We start from the raw sequence: 26,211 nt of genomic DNA on the forward strand, positions 1-26,211 counted from the left end.
TATTACTAGTCACTTTAAATGCAAGAAAGAATACACGATACGAGCACCCCCAACAGAAGTGTTTTTAGGGTGCGTTTTTGTATGATACATGGCACTTAGCCTACACAACACAAAATCCTCACTTCTCTTCTAGTCAGTCACACATATATGTTTTTAAGTGTTTTTAGACTGTGGGGTATGGTGGGCTTGGGTTGGGGCATGGGTTGGGGCATTTGTTGACACGTGGAATGGGAAAAAAATGGAAAAAAAACTCACGCCCATGGGGTATGGTGGGGCTTGAGTTGGGAGCTTGGGTTGGGGGCATGAGTTGACACATAGCCATTGAGAGCCTGCCATGTCACCTTGCTAGCCCGCCCCACGCCCGGCTTCAAACCCACGAAAAAGGGGCCACGCCCAAACCCATGCCCACCCGGGGTGGTGGCTTGGGCGTTTTCAGCTCACCCACGCCCAAACCCCCGCCCCATACCCCGCAGTCTTATACTAGAACAAAACATCTCTCACCTCCACATCTTCTCTTTCCTCCACCTCACCCTATCTCTCCTCCAAAAACAACAAAAAAAAAAATATTACTTTATTGTGAATGCTCTAATGTGTTATCTAAAGTACAACTTTTTCAGCCTATAACATATTATATATATATATATATATAGAGGAAGGTTCAAATGAAAACCACTAGTTATTGTGAAAACTAGAAAACTAACTAAAACCCACTAAAAAGGAGGGAGGGAAGAGTTTTAATGAAGGAGGGGTAAAATTGGAACAAAAAATATATAACTTTTCAAACATTTCTCATTTCTCCATACGTTATCATTTTAAAACAAAAATGGCACCATAAGATCACAAATTTTCTTATCTTTCATTCAAGTATATTCGAGCATATTTATTATGACATAAAAAAAGATTTATGGTGTCGTCTTGTTTTCAATACTATTATTATAGTAGTGCACATGTGCAATATAACATGTACTACAATGTGCATTACATGCTTAAAATTAGTTTTTTGATTCTAGTTTAGCTTTTAGGGTTAGTTTTTTTGGAGGTTTAGGATTAGGATTAGGTTTTTGGGAGTGGGGGGGAGGGGGGTTTAGGTTTTTAGGGGGTGGGGGGTTAGGTTTTTTCGGGTTTATGTTTAGGGTTTAGTTTTAGGTTTTCGGGAGGGTGGGGGTGGGGGGGGGGGGGGGGGGTTTAGGTTTTTTTTTTGGGGGGGGGGGGGGGTAGGCTTTTCGTGGGAGGGTGAATTTAGGTTTTGGGGGGGGGGTGGGGGGTTTAGGTTTTTGGGGGGTGTCGGTGGGGGGTGGGTTAAGTGGTTTAGGCTTCCGTATTAGTGCACATGTGCAGTACAACCAAATTTTTTTTTTTTTTTTTGAAATTTTTTTTCCATATATAAAAAGTAGCGATTTTTCTAAAAGAAATTGTAAAAAAAAAAAAAAAAAAAAAATTTGTATGTTTTTTAGGTTTTTTTAGGCTTTTTTAGTTAGTTTTCGAGTTTTCACAATAAAAGTGGTTTTCATTTGAACCATCCCCTATATATATATATATATATATATATATATATATATATATATATATATATATATATATATTAATTTGCAACAATTGTTGGCATTGTTATTTGTAACATGATGCTTAGTGGCTTGTACCACTAAAGACAAATTGTTATTTATATAATATAATATCAATTTATAATACACTTAGGCTTTAAATTGTTGTAACTTTTGCATTAATGGTGTTTCATGCTTAGTTTTGTTATACCTTTATGTGTTGGGGTTGTACACTTTGTTAAATTATTTATATACTATTTATTTTTAACATTATGGTGCATTAGAAGTTGTACTCTAAGCATATATATTCTTGGACATTGTTTTTTTTTTTTTTACAAAACAACTAGGTGGTGTGGGTTATTGTTTTGGGCCAACTCTCTTTAATTGTGCGGGTACCCATTATCCCTGCCTTTTGGTGCCAATATCAGAACGGTACCGGTATTTACAGGTAAAATACCGGTACTGGTACCGAACCGGTATATTCGGTACCGGTACCCACTTTTTCCGTTTTTCTGTACCGGTACAGGTTCAATACTGAACATGTACCGTGCTCATCCCTAATCAACATCAAGTATTTGTATTTCCCTCCACAAGACATTTGGAAACACAATATGATCATTTGGATATCTAACTTGATACAAAGGTGTGTAGTTAATCCTTAGGTTTGTAGTTTTAAAACGCAACAAGCAGGTCGATAGAGAAGTATAAAATAGATTCATTGCGTCGTAATTTGTAAGGGCCTAGCCATATAAAGTTGATTCATTGTGTCGTAATATGTAAGACCCTAGCCGCAACGCGGCGGGTCTTGCATCTAGTTATTTATAAATAACATGTTCATGTAAACGTAAGTTTGGTTAATTCAATTATTAATACACAACTAACCGAATAAAAAAATGAAAAAAACATAGCTAGTTCATCAATCGGTTCAGTTATTTCGGTTTTCTGCTGGCCCTATTAAAAGCTTGTATGTTATTGTTTGGGCGTAAACGAAAATATACAGGTTACAAGCTGTGGAGGCCAAAAGAATTGTAAAAGGATTAATCTTTTGCAGAGACCACTAGATGTTTACAATTTGGAAGCTGCAATTGCTCCCCTTTTATGACCTCCAAAGCAAAAACCATTCTCTGTTCTATCCTTTCTTTGTTAACAATTTTATAGACAACATTATTATTACATCAACTATATATCTTTTGGTGAAATTAATCACTCATCCCCAAGTGTGGAGTGTGTCAATCTGGCTTGGCTGTGCTTCGTGCCCCGTCTTTTAAAGCGAACCAACACTTCCCAATCCATCACTCTTTTTTTTTTTCATTTCTTTCGTCTGTAAATCGGCTACGACAATCTCTATAGATACAAACAACACTTCCCTCCAATACTTTTATTATTGATTTATACGAGTTTCAATTCGTTCAACCGAAAGGCGCCCCAAACTTCTGAGACGAGCAATGATCTCTTTGAATGACGGTCGACACTGTGGCTCGCTGCACATTGCATAATCAACAAATGTAACGGAAAAGCAAAATGAACTTTAAAGATGTTATGATAGGAGGATTTACTAACGGATGCCAACAATCAGTTATGATTCTTGCGACAACAGGATCAACGGTTTCTGGAATGTCTAGGTGTCGGTATTGAAAGCCGACAGCGCCAACAACTTGCATCGAATTCAATTCTGTCCAAGGTACACGCAAAGTTGCTAACTCCCATAAAATTACACCGAAACTATATACATCACACCTGCAAAATCAGCCCGTCTGATTCCTTATTGAAAGATGTAATCAAATGTTTTTTAGGTGTTTGATTCAAATAAGAGACCACTAACTTCTCAGTTGCTGGTTCATTTCTCAATACTTCTGGTGCCATCCATTCAGGCTGCAGTACAACAAGAACCATTAATATATATATATATCTGTGTGTAGCAAAAAAAAAAAAAAAAAACATCTTGAGTAAGAACATACAGTTCCAGCAGTAGATTTTGATGACAGAAAAGTGTGGTGTTTCATGCGTGACATCCCAAAATCACATACCTGTACATCATTTATATATATTAGTGACAAAAGGAAAAAGATTCATACGTTACAAATTCATTGTATATAGGGGTGTTTTTCAACGGACACCCGAAAACTGACCCTAATAAAATTAACCCAAACCCGAATATCATTGCATGAGTTTGAATAAAATATCATATTAGGAGTGGTTTTATTTGGCATTTTGTGTTTTTTACTTGATAATAATGATGTTAAGTTAAATTGTAAGTATGCATTGTAACTTGTATTTTAAAATCCGTATACCGATTAACCCGACCCGAAACCGAATAACCCGATTAAAAAATCCGAAGAATACCCCTAAATGTATATAATGATCCCCATGGTTATTTGCTGACTAGATGAAAAATACAAACCTTAACAACCCAATTCTTATCAACAAGGAGATTTGGAGTCTTCAAATCCCTGTGCACAATGACCGGATTGCTAGTGTGCAAATAATTCATTCCTTTGGCCTGAAAACATTTCATACATTTATAAAACAAGCCCGACAAAGGATAAAAACTGGAAGCATTTCAATCTTTTTACCACATCAAGAGCCATACGCATTCGCCGCTTTTCATCAAGTTGAACATTTGTACGATGGAGCAGTTTGTATAAGCTTCCCCTGAATAACACAAAGTAAGATACTTAGACCACGGGGTGTGGGCTTGGGTTTGGGGCGTGGGAACCAAACCAACGCCGCTTTAGCTACACCGGGCCAGCTTGGGTAGCGGTGTTGCCCCTCTGGCGTGGCTATGAAGCCTGCCGTGGGGTGGGTTGGGGCGTCGATGTGGCTGGCTGGGATTGGCTATGAAAATCAGACCCATAGCCGTTTGTGCTAGCCGTTGGCCATGGCGGTTACCGCTATGTAAATCAAATTTTAAAAAAATTTTACTATTTTTTACCTATAAATACTCACCCCAAACATCAATATTTTTCACATCTACTTTCTTCAAACACAAATCTTCATCCAAAACCAACAGAAAATGGTTCATTGGACCGAGGAGGAGAAGCTAGCGTTAGTGACGTCAATCGTTGACGCACAACGAACGCTATGTCGTGGTCAAACTGCCTACTGGACACGAGCGTTTCAAAAATACCAACAACATGTTGGAAACGCGCATCACAACTTGAACGCGTGTCAACATAAGTGGCGGGAGCTAAAACCGCACCTGGATCGGTTTAAAGCATGCTTTGACCGTGTGCCTGCGGGCGACCTAAGCTACGACGATCGAGTGGAGATCGCCAAAATCGAGTATAGGCACGATGGGAACCCGGAATTTCGTTGGGTTCCCCACTTTAATATTTATCGTACTTTGTAATTTTTTTTAGGATTTGTTAAGTTGTTTTTTTAAATTTTTTTTAGGATTTATTAAGTTGTTTTCTTAATTTATTAGGATTTTATGCAACTTTTTTTAAATTAAATTAGTGGTGTGTTTTATTTTATAAATGTCAAAATATTAAAGAAAAAAATATATAAATTTCCACATGTCCACCCACGCCAGCTAGCCCACGCCGCTACCACACCCCACTTTTTTGGGGTGGCCTGGTGGAGCCCATCTCCGCCACATGTCAACCCAAGCCCCACTCCCAAGCAGTCTTAGAGAAAGAAAATGGTAATCATCTCATATAATAATATTAAATAATAATAATAATAATAATAATAATAATAATAATAATAATAATTATAATAAAGTTCCACCTTGGTAGAAATTCTGTCAAAATGGAAAGATTTGGTGGACGAGTAACTGCTCCCATGAAAAGAACAACGTTAGGATGTCTCAACCTTAACATGATCTCAATCTACAAAAAACCAACCAGGTATAATGTCAGGATTAGTTGTTTAGAACAATAACGATGCCATTTTGGACTAAAATAAGTGACAAAAATATATATTAATTCTAGCGCCTACTTCGCCCTTAAATTGAGTTAGTGCATCGCCCGATATATCCTGGTTCATAAACTTCTTCACAGCCACCTCCTGTGACAATATATCACCGTATAAGTAAATAAACTTAGCACGATAATTATGGTATTAAAAAAAGCAACTGAAGTAATAGCAACTTACGGTTCCATTCCATTCTGAACGATAAACCTCGCCATAAGAACCTAGAAGAAAGAGAATAACATAAGACTTTTATGTAGAGTAAGATCTCAATCACGCATTACTATGTAAAGAAGATATAAACTTGCAAAAACACTGGATAGAAAGAGGTAGGCAGAGAATAAACAAAATATCAAGTGACTTTTCTATATGGTGCATAAAGAAACAGTTAAATATTATTTTACCACAGTTAAAGTAAACATCAAGTCGTTACTGATCGAAATATGCATTTAAATGCTTTCTTCATTATATAGTCTTTAAGTTAAATGTATTTCAACTAAAACTGCTATACAGAATAAAATAAGGTTTCATCAAATCTTGGTCAATCATAGCAAAAATGCTGTGAGATGAGATCTAAGAACGAGAAAAGTATTAATCTTGGTTTCAAAAGGTGCGCTATGCGCGAGGCACACGAGACAATCAGTTAAGCTCCTCATCCACATTTGGGTCATACTTGGTTAAAATTTGGATTTGTAAGAGACCAATATATAAACAAACAAGAGGGATGAACAGATTATGAATGATTTAGTTAATATAAAGACTAATATGCGAAACAATGAGTCAAGTGTGTCTATATGGTGTGCCATACATATCTATTTTTATAAGCTCCAGTATGACATTATGTATACAAATCAAGTCAGCCTCACTCTGATCCTGGCAGCAATTGTTGTATTCAAATCAAGTCGGCCCTAGGGTAGCCAGCCTCTAGTACTCCAAATCTGTTAATGTGGCAAGTTGCCTAAATTAACGTTTCTTGTTCCCACTGCTGTAAACCCTAATCTATTTAGCATATATAGGTGTGTACAGCCTTCATAATTCTGTGAGCACTTGAATAAGAACTGTAACCACTAGTTGCAACCATGGATGTAAATCACATTGAGGGAACCACGTAAATCTTGTGTTATGTTTCTCCGTTTAATTTCTGTTTTGTGCGTGTGATTGTTTGGTCGTGACTTGCGATCCAAAGATACCTAACAACCGGTATCAGAGCTTTAGGTTCTTGTTAGCTTAAAGTCTTCCCACCTGTGTCGAAGAACCGCTGCTTACTTTGACCAGTTCTCGTCGCCACCACTAAAATCCTGAAAAGCAGCCTCCACCACCGTTAGGTTCTGACCAGTTACTGCCACCGCCGATCCTAAATAACCGCCGCCAACAGGTTAGTTTGCTCTTGTTTTTCTTTTGTAATCAGATTTAGGGCAAATTCAGCCCCAATCAGATCCGTTTCCCGTGTTCCGCTGCTATGGTTGAGATCGGCCGCCTTGACACTGTTCAATAGAACATTCGTCAAGTTTCGGCCACCGCCACTGCTGTGTTCGTGCACTGTCTCTGATCTCATATTCGTTCAGCCGCGTTTATCGGAAGTTATTGTGATAGAACCCAGAAATCTAACAAACGTAACTGATAGATTTAACTGCTGGAAACTTAAATATTATAAGATAAAAGACCCGATTCGAGATGGGTTAATCTCCAAGAACAAAGGTATAGATACCCCAATTTAGATAACATAAACATTTACCATTCTCAAAACTAGAACAATAGATATTGATAAACATAAATAGAGATAACTGCTCCTAAACTTCAGCTACAAATTTACCCACCAGCTCTAACTCTCATTAACTGCTTTCTTGACTGGGTTTGACTGGGCCCTTGACTGGGTATGGGCTGCAATTGAGTTAAGGGTCCAGTTGTGTTTATTGGGCTCTGTTGGAATCGTATCATGTTGCAATGGCAGAAGAAAGGATAAAGGTTGATAAGTTCAATGGACATGACTTTGGGTTTTGGAAGATGCAAATCGAGGATGTTCTTTATCAGAAAGATTTATACCAAACATTATCGGTTAAGAAACTAGAAAAAATGACTGATGTAGATTGAGCGATTTTGGACATGAAAGCTTTAGGAGGAGTTAGATTGTCATTGGCGAAGAGTGTTGCTTTCAACATCTTGAATGAGACGACTACGTATGGATTAATGAAAGCTTTGTCGAAGATGTACGAAAAAACCTCGGCATTGAACAAGGTGTTTTGATTTGACAGTTGGTTGACTCCAGGATGAGTGAAGGTGCTTCAGTTACGGTTCACATCAACGAGTTTAATTCAACCATAACTCAGTTCTGATCAGTACTTAAATCTGATTTGCGATCCAAAGATGCGTAACAGCAATTCCCATTACTAAAGAGATATTATAAGAAACAATAACACTTTGTATTGCTTAAGAAATCACTTACGATGGGGCATTAGAAATTGTCTTCAAGGGGTTTCGATGTTTTTATAGAGGTAGTTTGTGTCAAACGAGACACCCCTATATATACACACACACTACATTCCTACCAAAGATGCCTTATTCTTAGGTTCTTCCAACGAATCCTCCATCATGCCTTCCCATGTGGAATATTCCCAACTGTTGGAACCTAAATTCCAGCATATATATGTTTCGGATAGCTTAAATACAACATATATTCAGAACGAGAGAAAACTATCAATAAATGACAATGAAGCTGCCGTCTTCTGCAGAAGGTCAAACTAAAATGATAACACGAACACAAAGAATACTAAGGGGCTGTGTGGCAACATCTGAATGGTTAAGTGCTGAACCAGTAAGAGGTCTGAACCATTAAGAGCTAGTATAAAGCTTAACCGTTCAGAGGCAAATGTCTGACCAATTCAGATTAGAGGTCTTAACCATTCAGACTCAGTATAATGCTTAACCATTCAGAGGCAATTGTCTGAACCATTCAGACATCTGCTTGTGAAACAAACAGTACCATTAAGTGCTGAACCAGTAAGAGGTCTGAACCATTAAGAGCCCCATTAAGAGGTAAACAAACAGCCACTAACATCATAAGACCAACATTTGACAAACATTGTTTGATTATCATCTTCTTAAAACACAGTAATGACAAAGATAACAAAAAACAAATCACTGTTTAGCTTTGGCAGTTCATTAGTATCAGTATGCAGCAAAATAAAAATGCTCTATTTTAAATATATAATACTAAATCTTACCTATACCAATGCGCTCACCAATCTGAAGATCCTCCCACAGAATTTCCCACTCACCTGCAGTAAGGTTAATCATATTTAACCTTTTCGTTTTTTCATCATCTTTATGAAAGCCTTCTCGTTCTTGACTTTCCAATGGCTTCACTGAAGAAGAAGAAACAAACTTTTATCAGTTTATGAGCATCTTTCGCATACAGATTTTTAAAACTATATCAGAAAAGGGTCAACAAAACCTTACCAACTAAGTTATTGGCCAGGACGTCATCCTCACTATAGCTTGTGGATTCAAAAGGTAAATTATATCCAAAATTATTTCTTTCAGGCACTAACTGATGTTCTGCTTGTAACCTGTTATGAACTCTAAGCTCCTCATTATTAGACATGATTAACATGTCAGCATCTAACAAATGAACTGGTTCTCCCTCTTCTTGATTATTTACATTTATGAGATTATCAGCAGATGTGACGTCACTGTGTAAAAGAACCGCATGAAGCTTTTGAGCAAAATCAGGGTTTTTAGCCGCATTTATGACGCAATCAGACACGTCGTTAATCTGCAATTCTTGTGCTGGGGATGTTATCTCAAACGCACCGGACGCTCCTTCAAGTGGCCTGTTGAGAGATGGAAGAAGCTTGCCGAAATCATATTCAAACCTCTCGGTTTGATTTCTTTTAGTAAGTTGCGCAAACTGGCGTTCTGATTGCGAGCCTATAAAAGAAGACACTTCAGAACCTGAAGTCCCAAAAGTGGGAAGATTACAGCTTTGCACCTCCACAGGGATTAGGGTTCCTGGAGCGCCCATTAAATCTATAATGTATTCACTGCATCAATAACAATATCCTATATGAATCTTATTTTTAACAACAATTGGTAGTAGCTGAATGTTAGTTCGAAAACCATTAGAATTCGAAAATTTATATATAGAATCATTTTCGAATATCATGTTGTGATACACCAGCAGATAGTGTGTTCAGCTGTTGGCCAAGTTTATAAGCTTTGTACTACCCAAGGTTTAATAGAAGCATTTTTCTGAGAACTAACAACAGACGCATATTCATGATCGCAATACACAATTAATGTTGTTCCTCCTTAAACCTTTATCCAGAACACAAAAGCCTTACTAAATTAATTCAAGATCTAGTTTTTAAAACTGGTACAATAAATACATGTGCTAGAAGCTTGAATCGGCTATTTGAGCGTAATGCACAGTAATCAAAACAATTGGAATAAAAAAAAGAATGAAGACATGTAGGAAACAAGTCTTTAATCAACTTAACGCCTAACCCATACGTTACACTTCTATAATCTATAGTAAGAAAGGTGAATGTTTATGCTATTATTAACAATGATAATGTACCAAGAAAGCAACTAAAGCTTAGCAGGCAACAGATTAAACATCCATATCACATAACTAGTTTATAAAAAGCAATTTCAGACTATCTTATGCAATACCTACTAGATTCTTGTTAGACACCTCAGAAACTAACCCATCAATCACTTTGATGATTGATTACAGGACAATTTGAACACTTTGAATCACCACTTACAGATGGTTATTGTTAGTGAATGAGAGTATAGATAATAAAGTTGAAGATAAAGGCATGAAACACAACAGAAGTATGTTATGTATCACATATACATGCATATGCAAGCAAGATACACATAGCATATACATTTATAATTCTATATACATGCATACAAACAGGTGCAACTGTGCAACAAAGGGCAAGATCACCATACCTTCCGTTATCAATCTTGATCAAGTTCACAGCTCCATCATCGGTTCCAGTATAGTAGCTCCCTTTGACCAGACTACATGGAAGGTTGATCTTATCAGCAAGTACCTAGCATTGAATAAATATTTGACAATGTGCTAAAAAAGTTATACGAATTATAGAGGCTATTAGCAAAACTCCATACCTTAAAGAGCAAGGCTCTATGGCGGGAAAGTCCAACATCAAGACAACCAATAGGAAGAATGATAGTGTTCATTAAGTTCCTCAACTCGTAACTTCTGAAAGTCCACTTTCTCAACATTTCATCAGCATCAGTTACAGGCCCACCCATTTGACCAACAACAATATTAGCAATTTTTTGGATTAAAATGCTCATAATTTGAGTCGTCCCAGCGGCTTGGCATTCGAGTGAGATAGTAGAAACTCTTTCTTCGAGGTACCGTAGATCCTTGTCAACCATTCTGTTGACTAAGATTACTTCATAGTCGACATTATCTGAAACGGTTATTGCTTGAAGGTCCACTAACAATGGCATCTTCCCTTGTGTGATTGAATTTGAAGCAATCCCGTATACGTCATAAAAACCATCCATCACTTTTTCATCATAATTTATTACATTATTGCTCTGCACATACAAAACTCACTATAAATTTGCAGTTTAAAAAGCATGTTGCCATCAAAAGCACAAAAGTAGTCCATATGGGATGGTAAACACTAAGAAGAGATTGAACAGATACATATAACTCAATTTCACAAAAACATCAGTCATATCCCAGCAATAACCAACTGCATGTGCTTCCATGGAATGTACCCAAGTATAAACTCCAAAACTTTATAGCCATGTAGTTCACTGACACTATGCCGCTCAATACCACTTGTTGAGGCTGTCATAACAGCCACTTATTCGTATGATTAATATTTGACTGTTCACTGTTTATAGTTTGGTATCTACTACAAGCAACTACATTCCAGCTGTCTGAGAACCAAAAATGATGACAGTCATTCATGTTAGGCAGCCAGCCCAAGGAGTGCACAAATTAAACCCTAATTGGGTATTATATATAGTTGATAGATTTATTGTAAATCTCGCCACCTCAGAAATAATATCATAACGCTAGTTGCAGCCCGTGGACGTCTTGGTTTTAGAAAGCGCAAGGCTCACAAAAGAGACAAGGTCTAAAACCGAGGTGCAAATAGCAAAAGCGCGCGGGGTTATCGTGCGCAACGTGATTAAGTAATTTTTTTATATATCACATAGATTTTTAGCTTCCTTAACCCAAAATATAGCTACAAATAAGATTTTTATATGATTTTACCTACACGTACAAAGCAGGAAAAAAAGGTAAACAATTTTCTGCATAAAAACACCCCAAGTACATGAGGCGCGCGCCTCAGGCCAAAAAACCCCCAGAGAACCCTAAAATCTGTGCCTTCTGGGCGCTTCTTGTATTTACCTGAGGTGCTGAGTGAAAAAGCCCCAGAACCTGCGCCTTGATGCGCCTTACAGCACCCCCGAGGCGCGCTTTTAAATCTATGCAGTTAATGCGGTAAAATATCGGATATCGGTTATCTCGGTGAGATATTGGTGGGATATCGGTAATTTTAATATAATGCAGAATTTACATATATAGCAATTTAACACCAATAATTCAGTGATATATCAGTGATATATCGGTTATATCAGTCAAATATCGGTGATATATCGGTTATATCGGTCAAATATCGGTGATATATCGGTTATATCGGTCAAATATCGGTCAATATCGCCGATAATGTCGGTACCGATATTTGTCACCGATATTTTACTAAGGGACCGATATAACCGATATATCACCAATATATCACCGATATTAACTGCATAGTTTTAAATCCCAGGTGGACGTAGATTAGCTTAGCCCGAACCACGTTAAATCCTCGTGTTGTTTATTGCTTTCGTGTTCGTGTGTGCTTCAATCCTAACAACTCACAGAATGTTCACTCCACTAACGACGTAAGCATACTGTAGTGATGAGGTTTATGCTAACAAAACCTATATATAAAAACTTATATCGTCTCATCGTATACTTTATGTCATTTCACATTTAAAGTTGACTAAATTGAACTGCATCATCCCCTGTATAATAGAGGCAAATTTACAATTCCAGAATTCTAAAGTCTGTGCAATCCTAAACCGATTACTCTTCAACCCTACAACCTATAAAACTAAAAAAAAAACAAACTCCAAACAACCTCACATGGATCAAACCTAGGGTTCCAGCATATCACACATTCAATTATGCATAAACCACAATTAACCAACCAAACCAAACCAAACCTAACATAACAAAACATACAAATTCAACAAAACACAAACACATTACCCAATATCGAAGCGATAGATACTCAAAAACCGATTCATCAGGCGAACACCCCAAGCTCCGCTGCTTAGCAGCCTTAATCTGTGCAGTTTCAGCGTCCGGCTCACCGGCCGTAACCGATCCCGACGAAACACTAATCGCAAGCGCAAGCTGCATCTGAAACTCCTCCTCGAAGAAATTCGAATCAACGGTGGACGCGTTCGAGTGGTCGTTGACGTTCTCAACGGAGGAGGATGAAACGGCGACGTTTGAATCGATGACCGGAGATATAGGTTGAGGAGAATAAGATGAGGTTGTTGGAGGTCGTGATGACGTGTCGGCGGAGGGTAGACGGTTGTTGTTGTTATCGGTGCAGTTACCGCCGATGTGAAGCTTTCGCAAGAGGTGTTTCATCTTTGACATGGTTGATGATGGATTTTTGCATCAAGTGGAGGATGCAGGAGGGTTTGTTTCTCTCTCTAGAATTCTGGTTGGTTGTGGGAGTTTGGTTTCTCTCTCTAGATGGAGAGGAAGCTTCTCTTAACCTACGCCCACTTCCAGCAGGAGAAGAGTACCGGAAAAAGAATTAAGGTGGGGTTAATGGATTATTACTTTTCTTTTTGGAAATAATAATTTACTACATATACATTTATAAGTTGAGGGAACCTATTTTTAATTTAATTATTCTCAGTTTAAACTTACGCTTTCATCCTTCGTTTAAAATTATGTTTTTACCCTCTACTTAAATTAAAACTATAATTTTGCCCCTAGTTCAAAATTACGCTTTAGTCCTCGGGTCAAAAACTCATTTTTAATTTTGTTCCCAATTTAAAATTACGGTTTCGCCCTCCGTTTAAAATAACGTTTTGCCCCCAGTTCAAAATAAAATGTTGTTTTTCCTTCTGGCTTAAAATTACGATTCTGCCCTTATCTCAAAATTACGTTTTTGCTCACATTTCAAGTATTTTCAAGTTGAGGGAATAGTGCTAGGCAGCTTGCATGACACTTCCCTATTGGACCAACCCAATTTTTATTTAATTTTATTCCTAGTTTAAAATTACCCTTTCATCCTTCGTTTAAAATTTCATTTTTGCCCCCAGCTCAAAATAAAATTATAATTTTGCCCCTAGCTCAAAATTACACTTTTGCCCTCGGTTCAAAAACTCATTTTTAATTTTGTTCCCAGTTTAAAATTACGGTTTCGCCCTCCGTTTAAAATTACGTTTTTGCCCCCAGTTCAAAATAAAATGTTGTTTTTTTCCTCTAGCTCAAAATTACGATTCTGCTCTCAGCTCAAAATTACGTTTTTGCCCACAGTTCAAAATAAAATTATGTTTTCCCCCTAGCTCAAAATTATGATTTTGCTCTCAGTTTAAAAATATAATTTTGCCTCCAGTTTTAAAATATAATTACGATTTTGCCCTCTGTACAGACATACATGTTATGAGAGAGAAATATTCGGCTTATTGCCCCGCAACGCGGGCGGGGCAAAAACTAGTTTTGATACATAAGAAGGTTAGGGTAAACGGGATGGATGCGGTATAGGCAGCGGTGAACCCCTTTGCTGTGTGGGGAACCGTCGCCGGTCACTTTTGCCGTGTGTGTTTGTACCAACAATTTGGTGTATAGTCACCCCGTGAGGGGAGGGAATTTTTTGACCGTAGGCTGCACATGAAACCAATCATAATTTTTTTTTGTTTTTTATATTTAAAAAATAGTTTACCTCTCCACAAGAGAGATGACCACCCCTTTATGTTTTAGTGCAAGAGGGGAATTGACATGGCATGTAAAGATGTGCAAAAAACCGAATTAACCGAACCATAACCGAATTAACCGATAAAACCGAAACAAATAAAAACCAGTGGGTCGGTTAATGGTTTTTTTTTAACTGAATGTAGCGGCTCGGTTATGGTTATCAATGTTTCCATACCCACCATAACCGAACCGAACCGACATGTAATAAATCTTTGTAGGATTTAGGATTTTTCACCAGTTTTTTTTATATTTGATATTTTTTATTAAAGATTTTTTAGTATTTACGGGTTATTTTATATCGTTTGACGGTTTTAGTTCAATGTTTATTTGAATTTATGAAATATATCACATCACTTTATTTGAATATTCAGCGTTAATATTATAGATTATATGTTTTTTTTTAATGCTATATAATATACTAACATATACAAATATGCAATAACAATTTTTTCATGTTAAAAAATTAACATATTTTAAACTAGGCTAAATACACGGTTAACCACCCACAACCGACCCGCTATAACCATCAAAACCGATTAACCATAACCGCCATAACCGATCGGTTATGGTTATGGTTATCCATGAACCGACATAACGGTTATGGTTATGGTTTTAGGCCAAAACCGACCCAAACCGACCCATGCACACCCCTAGCGAGATGTAATTGGGTGGGTGAAGAGTTTACTTCTCCTAAATAGGTGAACACCCATCTCACCCTTAGGTAAATTTATATTTTTAATAGGTAAAATGTCTATAATTTGCAGATCACATCTGCAATATCTAGAAGAAGAGATGAACCTATTTTTTTAAACTTAGTTTATTAGACTAATAAAGCATCTTGATATAACGTCCTCGGCTATATGGGTTTGTTATCGTCCCACTCACCATCCTAGGACGCCATTGATGGGGCCAAAGATGGACTTGCCAAGCCCATAACAAGGGTTGATCATTGCTATGTGTGGGGCCATGTAAAAACAACCAATCACTTTTTTGTTTTTTTTTTAATTTCTAATTAAACCATAATGTGATAGTTAAAGGGTGAATTAATTAGTTAAAACCTATTGTTCATGTGATGGGGCGTTATGCTGTTGTTACATTTTTAATTAAACCACAACATATAGACTTAGGTTGTGTTATGGAGAAACGTCTCATGGCACATGCTTTTTTCCATTGGCTCAAAAAATAAATTTTCAGCATATTCATATATCCCAGACTCACATATGTTACCACACTCACGTCGGAGCCCTTAATGCCCCTTCGGGCGTTGTTTGACGCTCTTAAGAGATGATGTGAGAATGCGGCGCAACTGTTGCCCGTTTACCTATCACTTTATTGTAATTAGTTTTTTGGTCGTTTCCCAAATATTAATTGTAATATTATCTTATTCTTTCTTTTTTTATAAAAAAAGAATACATTCTTTTGAGAGTTTCAAGAAAAAAAACTTTATTAGTTATTAGAGTCGATGAAAAAAACTTTATTAATATTAGAGTCGATGAAATTTGATGAAATAATATTCTAAGTTTGTTAAACCGACATGTATATTCTTTTATCATTTTTTAGTTTTAATTTAAAGGCTTCAACTTTTTTGATTGTCCACATTTAAATTGACATGCATATTCTTTTATCATGAAGGATGTTTTTAATTTTAATTTAAAGGCGTCGATTTCTTTGATTGTCGACATTATCAAAATAGCTTATATGACATTCACGCCAATAAATAAAATCGAATATGCAGTCTTCACATATGTGATAATTACTTTTATTAATTGATGTTTATGATTGATTTTACAGGGATTGAATTTTTTACATGACACTGAAATATGATTCTAAACTAACTTGTGGTATTGGGCATAACCAAAATGTAAAACTAATCTTGTCTAAAATTCAAAACTTTTAAGCAAATAGATGTACAAAATAAAATTAGAATCAATCATGTTGGACTTAGCTTTTTTTAGACAACTAAGACTACACTTTTTGGTTAAACAACTAATGTGAGATCCATTTTAATAAGATATTTCTCAATAAAAAAAACTTACTTAAGCTTTTGATTAGAACAAATCTTTTATCAAAAAATGGCACCTACATCAAAGATCATTTTTTTACAAACATGTTTTTATCTTAATAAAAAACTTCTACAAGATCAATATTAAATGAAAATCCATTACATAGACTTAAAATTATAAGTTTGGTTCGGTTTCAGTTAACCAAAGCTTCATAACTATAACCATAACCACTCGGTTGGTTAAACAAATTTCATAACCATAACCATTGGTTATGTTGGTTATTGGTTATAATCGGTTCAGTCATGTTGGTTATGGTTCGGTTCGATTATGTTGGTTGTGGTTTGATTATCGGTTATGGTGATTAATTTGCTCACCCCCTATCAAAACGTGTTTGTGCCAGTTTAGTTTTTTTTTTTTTTAACTTTTAACACACGAATATGTTTAGCTAAATAGGGCACATTTGTGTTAAAGAATGATAATGTAATAATATAAATCGGTTGAATATATTATGTCAAAGTTAAAGGAAGTATTAATGTATATATATATATGATGGTTTTGTGTTTTTTTTTTTACATTAGTTTATAGTTTAGAAGTGGTAATGTAAAAAATAATAATTATAAATAACTTTCAGGATAAATAGGTTATATTTATGCCGCTCCATAAATACATAAGTGGTGTTTGTACTCATGCAAGATTTTCAAGTTCGTGTCAAGTTTCACCCATCAACCCGTAAACATGACCAGTTTAACATCCACACCTGTACCTCCGTTCCTTTTAATCTACCCAACACATCTTCCCCATATTTTACCATATTATTCATTATTCCCCAATGTGATTCTAACTTAGGCATGATCCCTCTAAATCTTGGTCTATCTTATTTGCATATCCAAGTGTTGCAGTTAGTTATACTCTCCTCATCCCAAATCCCCAATACACAAACATGGTCAAAGTAAGATAAAGCTCGACTATATGAGTTGGTCAATGTTGAAGCATCATTTAACACCACGCGAATCTTAGTTTTTCTCTCTATCTTATTAAACAAATAATTGTTGGGTCTTAAACAAGTTATTGTTGGGTCTTAGCGGTATTGAGATATAAAGGGGTCGACCCACCTAACTCGTTACATGTTATGTTCGGGTTGTGTTGTGTTGTTGGATGAACTAGTCGGTAGTGACAGAGCTTGAATGAAAATTTAGTGGAGGCCGAACTTTCAAAATCCAAATCGGTGCGGGCCGGACTCTTAGAAGTCCAATATTTAACACTACAAAAAAAAATCAGAATTTTTCGGTGAAATTAACACTACGAGCGAAAAGTAGGTGGGGGCCAAGGCAACCCGGCCCCAATAAAGCTCCGCCCTTGCTAGCCGGCCTGCTAATTAATCAAAAACTAGAACTGATTTTTTTTTTATAAATAACAAATTCAACCACCAACTCATTTATAGCTCCATTACAAGTTACAACCTATTACCTGACCAACCATTTACAACACGTCAACAAGTTTGACCCACTTAGATAAACAAATTACATGTGTTAAGATTATCCAAGTTAGCGTTGAGTTTCTTGATATAACTAATTAAACAAGTCGTGTTTGAGTTATGTAACAACAACCCCACATGATTTGTCACCTCTACAACAATATCTAGTAGCCAAATCCTTCTCATTTCCAATTATATGTCCAAATTAGTAGGCATGTTTCAAATTCTTAGTCATCATCATATCATATGTGAGGTGGCTCATGTATGAGGTTGCTTGCAATGGGTTGAACATAGTACTGGTTCAATAGCATGTGCAAGTCACTTATTGAATCATTGATGACTTGATGTATCCATGGAAGGTAGCATGTTTTATATCCACACCTAAATCTCTTTGGTATCCTTGTCAATGTAATTCAATTTTTGCCTCAAAAAAAGAAGTTAATGTTGCATATCTTGTATCAATTCATTTCATTTTTCATTTTTTGAAACCAATTTAACAAAAACCATGACAAAATAAAATACGAATTGTTTAGACTTTAGACACACTGATTATTTATAAAAATATGAATAAGTTGAACAAAATTTGTTCTCGACATGCATCAATAATATAAAAAAAAAATCACATGTTTTGACTCGTTACCCGTCACCCATATGGAAAGGTCCTCCATTATATGGAAAAAATCAACAAAAAAAAAGTGTATAAACATAGGTGGAATCAACCAATTTACCACCATGTGATGATTACCAAAAATTACCAAATTACCCTTGGACCTTTTGAAAAGCTTTAGTTATTGTATTTGGATTTAACAGATAGCTTAATAAGGTGTGTTTCACAAGAAGTGAAAGCTGTACATTAGAAGGGGTCGTTGTTATAAGATCAGCTGGTCTTCATGATTACAGGAATATCATAAAATCCAGCAGCCAAAAGGCATAGAAACACGAAACCCGTGTATATACAAGAACAGATTCAAGTATAAATCTTTGAAATAACCTTCAAGCACGTGGTGCAGTTCATAGCTCACTTAAGCAGTAGCTTCCGCTTTCTCTTCATACTCCTCTGGTCGCTGAAGAGTACAGATGAGGTTGCGGTCTCCATACACATTGTCCACACGGCCTGTCACATAGACACACATCAAAAAATAAACAACCGGTTGCAGGAGAACTTATCCAATATATACATACATACATATATATATATATATATATATATATATATATATATAGAGAGAGAGAGAGAGAGAGAGAGAGAGAGACGAACATGTAGTAGGCCAGAACTTAGCAGCACGGAGCCAGGGAGCAGGGTACGCTGCGTATTCTCTAGAATACGGTTTTGTCCACTTGTCAGCCATGAGTAGTTGTGGCGGGTGAGGAGCGCCCTACAAACATAATAATTTCCATAAATTCACTAATAATATTCAAAGAATAAATTAATCCAAAATAATCATAATCTGATTGCAAAAGTACCTTGATGACATTGTTGTTGAGATCAACTGTTCCTTTCTCAATCTCCGCGATTTCTTGTCGAATGGAGATTAAAGCATCACAAAACCTGTCCAACTCCGCCTACAAATAGAAAATTATACGCTTTAAGTAAAATTAATTTTATAACTTTTAATAAAAATGAAGATTTTACCGTCAAGTCGTCAACCATACCTTGCTTTCACTTTCAGTTGGTTCAATCATGAGTGTTCCTGGAACTGGCCATGACATCGTTGGGCCGTGAAACCCGTAATCGATAAGACGTTTAGCAACATCTTCGGGTTCTATGCCAGCAGTAGTCTGAATGTGATTGAATTTTAGTCCAGAGAACTTAGAATAGACAAACAAGATTAATCCTATTTGACTTTGACTTCTGTATTACCTTCAATGGTCGTAAATCAACAATGAATTCATGGGCAACCGTTCCGTTCACACCACGGAAAAGAATTGGATAGTGATTCTGCAATGTAATACACATATTAAGTCATTTGATAAGTTATTAACATTTGACGATAATAAACAAATATAAAAAAGAAAGAAAATGAGACCTCTAGACGTTTGGCCATGTAGTTTGCGTTCAGGATAGCTATCTTTGATGCATCTGTTATTCCTTGAGATCCCATCATGGCAATGTATGTGTATGATATCGGCAAGATAAGAGCCGAACCCCAAGGGGCCGCAGCAATGGTACCAAGCGGCTCATTGTGTTCAGGGGCCGGAATGCCACCTGTCGCCACCTTCAAATCAAGATGTAGTCCAAATTAGAAATTTGAACACAACATTTTTCACAAATATATTAATTCTATTTTTCTGAAATTTAATATTTAACTTTGCTACTTACCACAGGGTGTGACGGCAAGTACGGTGCCAAGTGTTTTTTCACACCGATGGGACCCATACCGGGACCACCTCCACCGTGTGGAATGCAAAACGTCTTGTGCAAATTTAGATGGCACACATCCGCACCAATAAACCCTGGACTCGTCAAACCAACCTGTAAGATCCAAAAAAATCCATTCAACATTTTATAAAAGTAACGCATTTTTGGGATACGACTTATGAGGATCATTTTTTTTTCATTATACCTGTGCGTTCATGTTTGCTCCATCCATGTAAACCTGACCGCCATTGTCGTGAATAATTTTGCAAATTTCATCGATACCCTCTTCGTAAACTCCATGAGTTGAAGGATAGGTAACCTGATATTCAATTAAATTAATTTATAAAATTATAACACATTCACTTGTACGAAATATTGATTTTTAATTAACTACTTACCATAAGAGCAGATAGTTTATCTTTGTTTGCCTCCGCAGCCTTGCGTACTTCGTCGATGTTTATGTTACCTTTCGAGTCGGTTCCCACAGTGATGATTTTCATGCCGCACATAGCAGCACTAGCAGGATTTGTTCCATGTGCCGACACTGGGATAATGCATACATTCCTCTGATGATCTCCTCTTGCCTGCAGTTGACCAAAGTCAATATCTCTGTTGACCAAAGTCAACAACTAAATTACACATACCATATGATATGCTCGGATAACCATCAGTCCGGCATATTCTCCAGCAGCACCAGCATTCGGTTGCAACGAGAATGAATCGAATCCAGTAATGCTACACAACAAGTCACCCAAGTTCTCGAACATTTCCTGCAAAAACCGAAAAAAGGGATTAAATACATTATTTTAAAACTGAAATTCTAAATATTGTTGAACAAAATAATATTGGGGTTAACCTGATAACCCTTTGCCTGTTCAGTAGGAGCGAAAGGATGAATATCTGCAAAGGCGGGCCATGTCACAGGCATCATTTCTGTAGTTGCGTTAAGCTTCATGGTACACGATCCCAGTGGAATCATACTGTGGCATAATGAAAGGTCCCTTGATTGCAATTTGCTAAGGTATCTTAGTAGCTCATGCTCCGTATGATACCTAGAATTTGAAAAAAAAAAAAAATCAGGCAAGTACTTAAAGGAACTATTCATTGTATATTTGTATATAAGGCCGAACGGTTCGTTTGTTAAGAAATATATATATGTTCACGAACGAACTGTTCATGAACACTTACCGAACAAGATTTTATGTTCGTGTTCGTTCGTTAAGGAAATGAACGTGTTCGTGTTCGTTTATTAATTTTAGGCAACGAACACAAACAAATGTTCATGAACTGAACACAAACTAATGTTCATGAAAACAAATGGAAACAAACGAACACAAACAAGCATTCATGAACAAAATATATAATACACTGATACTTATTAAGTATTTTAATTGTCAGAAATTTGAAGTATTAATATACAATATAAAAACTAAAAACACTAATAAACTATCGAACATAAACGAAACGTTACCAAACGTTCACGAACATAAATGAACGAACGCGGCCTCTGTTCATGTTTGTTCATTTAACTAAACAAACAGAATTTCTTGTTCGTGTTCGTTCATTTATTAAACGAACTTCCCGCCAAACGGTTCACAAACTGTTTGGTTCGTTTGCAGCCCTAATTGTATACATTGCTTTGATTAATACACGGTAATTTTCGTGTAGACCGCATATCTCAAGATGGTAGGTGGTCTTTTCTCAATATTTTCAACGATAAATAAGACTCTTAAACCTCAAAATTTAAGTTTTTGAAGAAAATAATATAGAAAAAGGATCATACGTGTTAAAAATTTGATGGGTCATATACGGAGTCTCCCTTACAAGCCCAGATGGGATAGCATCCTGAACCTCGGGTGCAATGGATGCAGCAGTGAAGGTCACCTATAATTATATAACATTACAGTAAATTAAAAACTGTATACAAATATTTGTAATTATTAGAATTAGAAATAGGGATACACTTACAGGTTTTCCTAATGCAAAAACTTTGAACAAAGTATCAACATCTTCAATCGTTGTTGTCTCATCGAATGAGACAGTGATCTGAGAGAAACATATTTAAGAATAAGTTCTGTTGTAAGAATTCGAATTTTGAATACACGAATAGCAGTTGCAAAGACAGATATGTACAGTGTTTTTGTCGACAATACGGAGATTCATGTTGTGCTTGTAAGCTTCTTCAGCAATCGCGCTTGAATCAGCACATGTTACTTTCACAGTGTCGAAAAAGGGGAGATCTTGAACTTGTACTGTCCCTAACTTCTTCAAACCTGCAGCAAACGTGCCAGCTAGACCGTGGACCCGTTTGGCAATGGTCTTTAGACCTTCAGGTCCGTGGTAAACACCGAACATAGCAGCCATGTTTGCAAGCAACGCCTATGTAATTAACAACACGAGTTATCAGTTACGTACGAAAATTAGAGGCTAATGAACATGTTAAAATATGAATTAAAACTAAGAATTAAACAATACCTGAGCTGTACAAATGTTGCTAGTTGCTTTATCCCTCCTGATATGTTGCTCACGGGTCTGCATCGCCATACGTAAAGCCGGTTTCCCTGAAGAATCAACGCTAACACCGATAATCCTTCCAGGCATCATTCGCTTATACTCTTGGGACGTCGCAAGAAAAGCTGCATGCGGACCACCATAACCCATAGGAACGCCAAACCGTTGAGCCGAACCGACCACGATATCCGCCCCAAGTTCACCCGGCGGCTTTAAAACAGTCAAAGCCAACAAATCACTAGCCATGACCACTTTCACCCCATTCGCGTGCGCATTCTTAATAAACTCACTATAATCCAACACCTCACCCTCGGTCCCCGGATACTGAACCAGAACCCCACACACATCACCAGACGAGTAATCGAAATCCTTAAGATCCGACGTAACCACCTTTAAATCAAACCCATCAGCCCGAGTTTTACAAATATCGATAGTTTGCGGGTGACAGTTACTAGCAATAATAAACGTTTTCTTTTTACCCTTTAGAATGTTATTACACATAGCCATAGCTTCAGCAGCAGCAGTCCCTTCATCAAGCAACGAAGCGTTCGACATGGGCAAGCCCGTTAGATCAGTCACCATGGTTTGGAAATTGAGCAAGGACTCAAGCCGGCCCTGGGCGATCTCAGCTTGGTACGGCGTATACTGCGTATACCAACCCGGGTTCTCCATAATGTTTCTTAATATAACAGTGGGCACATAAGTGTTGTAATACCCCATACCGATAAACGACTTAAAGATCTTGTTCTTAGAAGCTAAATCTTGCATGTGTGCAATCATTTGCGACTCGGTTAACCCCTCATCGAACTTGGAATACTTCATGGAATCAAGACGGATAGATTTCGGCACAGTGGCGTCAATGAGCGAGTCGAGATTCGGGTAGCCGACGAATTCAGCCATTTTGATTTGTTCATCAGGGGTGGCTGAATTATGGCGACGTGGGAAAGTGTCACTTGGTTTCAATGCATCTACTGATATGGACCGGGTTTGTGAACCGAACCCGGTGATGTTTCTATCGGATCTAATGTTAGGGCCACTGCATATGTATGGAGATAAGGAGGAGACATACCGTGAAGGAGAATAGAGGGCTGGGGATGATGGGTTGCGTTTGGTTTGGGATAATAGGCGCCTGAGGATGGCTTTGTTGGCGAGCCTGCGTGCACGTTCCATTGGGTTTGGGTGAGACTGGATGAAGGTTGAGGAAGATAGAGCAAGAATGCTCTGTTGTTGTTTATGGGTTCATGGATTGGTGGGGTGGTGGTGGTGATAAAAAGGGGTTAATGGGAGTACACTGGCCTCACATGTTGTTCATCTATCTAGTCACGTGATGTCATCAAGTAGCTAAAAAGTTATGCTTTTGGTCCTGAACTATATGCCTGCTTTCATATTGGCTACCTAAGTTTCAAATTTACTTCAAACTTTCAAAGAAATCTAAAAAAAAAAAAAAACTTGAATAATGTTTGATGATAATAAGGAATAACGGGGTGTTTGGTATTGCGTTTTTAAAATAGATTATGCGTTTTTAAAATAGATTTTGCGTTTTCAAAACTGCGTATTGAAAAAGCATGTAGGTACATGCTTCTCCAAAACTGCGTTTGAGAGGCAGATAATCACTTTTTCATCCAAACACTTTTTTAGGTTATTTATGTTTTACAAACGCAATAATCAAATAATCACTTCAAAACGTAATCCCAAACACCCTCTAAGGATAGGCTTCGTTACAGAACATTAAATTATCGTGAGAACAAAAATAACAAACCGAAATCGATTACTTATTTTTTAACCACGATACATAATTTAAAAAAAAAAACTGTATACAAAATATGTATGTTATGTACATAAAAAATCATCAAACTAGTTTGTTCATATATATATATATATATAATTTTTATCAAATGTTTACCTACACATGATGACATGATCTATATATAACTAAAATTTTTGACTTTTAGAATTTCTTGAATTTGAACAATTTTCTTATATTTTTTAAAATACAAAAAAAAAAGAATTATGTTCTACGTAAAACCATCCACGAAGGAACAATCAGTCAAAATATCATCGATAACTTCGTGTTACAATTACAAATCCATTTGAGAACCAAAATTGGATACGTAATTTCAGTTTTGAAGGGAAAACTTCATCTAACAATTAACAAGTTTCTCAAATGTTCAGTTAAAGTCACTTAAAGATTTTTTTTTTCATCTAAGCACATTCAACTTTCATTAGGTATTTCAAGATTTATACATGTTTTGTTTGTCTCACTTAATTTAGTTATTAGTATATAATATAAAAGAATTACATAGGATTTGAAGAACTAATGAAAGTTAGATTTTTAGCACTAAAAATAGATATTAAACTGAAGGACAAGATATGACCATATGTGTAGAGTTCATGGACCAAAACATAAAATATCAAAGATTCCAGATCTGAGGTGGTGGGTGAGTAGGACAAATTACTCACCAACAAGTTGAAAGGAAAACTGGCGGCATTGTTGGGACACGTGGAGATGATAGTTGTTTGGTGTCTGTACTCTTAACCGCGAGCAACCAAAGCCAATCGTTTATTATCAGCAACTGTAGAACAAAACCAGTGACAGATGGTGATCTTGATTCAGTCAGGCAAATGGTCGAACATGTGGCAGGCATTGGATAGATTGGATTGGGTTTCAGTGGAGCACAATATGTTGGGGTGGCCGATCCTATTTCACATTCACCTTATCTCTCTGTCAACCTCCCATCAAAACACAATCGGAAACATGTGTCATACTTTCGATCAAACCCTAGTTATCTTTCTAATTTGTGAGAAATAGTACTACAACAAAGGGGAGTGTGTTGCAATTGCATCACCTCCATTCCCATTTTTGTGAAAGATATTTATTTTAGGGATTTTATTTGCATCAAGGTGCACAATAACTCTTATAATTTATTTTTGAATATCCATATATGTTTTTTAGAGCACCAATTAATCATACTCCTAAATTCAATCTATACATTTGTCTATCATGAAACTAGAATCCTTAATCACTAAGGTAAACCTTTTGCACGCGCCTTGATGCTGTTAGACTACAGGTCGTTTTGAAAAATAAAATATTCACTCATCAAATTTTAGAAGTTAAGAAATAAATATAAAAATAAAGTTAAACACTTTCCATCTTTTAAAAGATTATAAACAAACATTTTTAAACAATCACATAATATCCTAAAAACACAACTTACAAAGTTATACAAAGCTATATCACAAGGTCTTCACAACGGGGAAAAAAATCTTGAATGTGATGGTATTCAACGGATAGATTCGAGAAACAGAAATTTACCACTAGGACTATTCGTTGGGCGATCCAATTCCCAATCGACATACCACAAACA

The 26,211-nt window shown here is 36.6% G+C and overlaps 2 protein-coding genes across 4 annotated transcripts; both read right to left on the minus strand.

Moving 5' to 3' along the window:
* Positions 1–2,427: 2,427 nt before the first annotated feature.
* On the minus strand, positions 2,428–13,306 carry LOC110865082 (probable serine/threonine-protein kinase SIS8). 2 transcript variants are annotated; one of them, XM_022114285.2, is made up of 14 exons: positions 12,769–13,306; positions 10,593–11,033; positions 10,413–10,516; positions 8,910–9,493; positions 8,675–8,815; positions 5,637–5,677; positions 5,481–5,549; positions 5,271–5,371; positions 4,115–4,193; positions 3,943–4,041; positions 3,500–3,568; positions 3,364–3,413; positions 3,102–3,278; positions 2,428–3,022 (listed from the first exon to the last, which is right to left on the minus strand). In XM_022114285.2, the coding sequence occupies exons 1-14, from the start codon at positions 13,165–13,167 to the stop codon at positions 2,923–2,925; spliced, it is 2,454 nt and encodes an 817-aa protein (XP_021969977.1). In that variant the 5' UTR covers positions 13,168–13,306; the 3' UTR covers positions 2,428–2,922. The 2 variants fall into 2 exon arrangements, 1 of the variants encoding a protein (XP_021969977.1); XR_002550347.2 differs by having other exon boundaries at positions 2,436–3,022; positions 3,102–3,295; positions 12,769–13,297.
* Positions 13,307–18,748: 5,442 nt separating this feature from the next.
* Positions 18,749–25,739, minus strand: LOC110865084 (glycine dehydrogenase (decarboxylating) A, mitochondrial). 2 transcript variants are annotated; one of them, XM_022114286.2, is made up of 16 exons: positions 25,307–25,739; positions 22,811–24,241; positions 22,469–22,714; positions 22,304–22,381; positions 22,119–22,219; positions 21,192–21,387; positions 20,980–21,105; positions 20,734–20,919; positions 20,541–20,654; positions 20,297–20,449; positions 20,004–20,192; positions 19,838–19,915; positions 19,630–19,755; positions 19,441–19,539; positions 19,235–19,352; positions 18,749–19,090 (listed from the first exon to the last, which is right to left on the minus strand). In XM_022114286.2, the coding sequence occupies exons 2-16, from the start codon at positions 24,014–24,016 to the stop codon at positions 18,999–19,001; spliced, it is 3,108 nt and encodes a 1,035-aa protein (XP_021969978.1). In that variant the 5' UTR covers positions 24,017–24,241; positions 25,307–25,739; the 3' UTR covers positions 18,749–18,998. The 2 variants fall into 2 exon arrangements, with proteins under 2 accessions (XP_021969978.1, XP_035830357.1); XM_035974464.1 differs by having other exon boundaries at positions 22,811–24,277; positions 25,307–25,690.
* Between the last annotated feature and the right edge of the window lie 472 nt (positions 25,740–26,211).

Source organism: Helianthus annuus, chromosome 6 (assembly GCF_002127325.2).
Source record: "Helianthus annuus cultivar XRQ/B chromosome 6, HanXRQr2.0-SUNRISE, whole genome shotgun sequence".
NCBI classification, from domain to species: Eukaryota; Viridiplantae; Streptophyta; class Magnoliopsida; order Asterales; family Asteraceae; genus Helianthus; species Helianthus annuus.

Excerpts from the sequence above, each read along its gene's own strand:
- LOC110865084 (XM_022114286.2), bottom strand. The coding sequence starts at position 24,016 with ATGGAACGTGCACGCAGGCTCGCCAACAAAGCCATCCTCAGGCGCCTA. Across the intron at positions 20,450-20,540 it reads GAGCAAACATGAACGCACAG|GTTGGTTTGACGAGTCCAGG; the intron begins GTATAATGAAAA and ends TGGATCTTACAG. Across the intron at positions 20,193-20,296 it reads ACTTGCCGTCACACCCTGTG|GTGGCGACAGGTGGCATTCC; the intron begins GTAAGTAGCAAA and ends CTTGATTTGAAG.
- LOC110865082 (XM_022114285.2), bottom strand. The coding sequence starts at position 13,167 with ATGTCAAAGATGAAACACCTCTTGCGAAAGCTTCACATCGGCGGTAAC. Across the intron at positions 5,372-5,480 it reads TAACTCAATTTAAGGGCGAA|ATTGAGATCATGTTAAGGTT; the intron begins GTAGGCGCTAGA and ends GGTTTTTTGTAG. Across the intron at positions 3,414-3,499 it reads CAAAATCTACTGCTGGAACT|CCTGAATGGATGGCACCAGA; the intron begins GTATGTTCTTAC and ends GTTGTACTGCAG.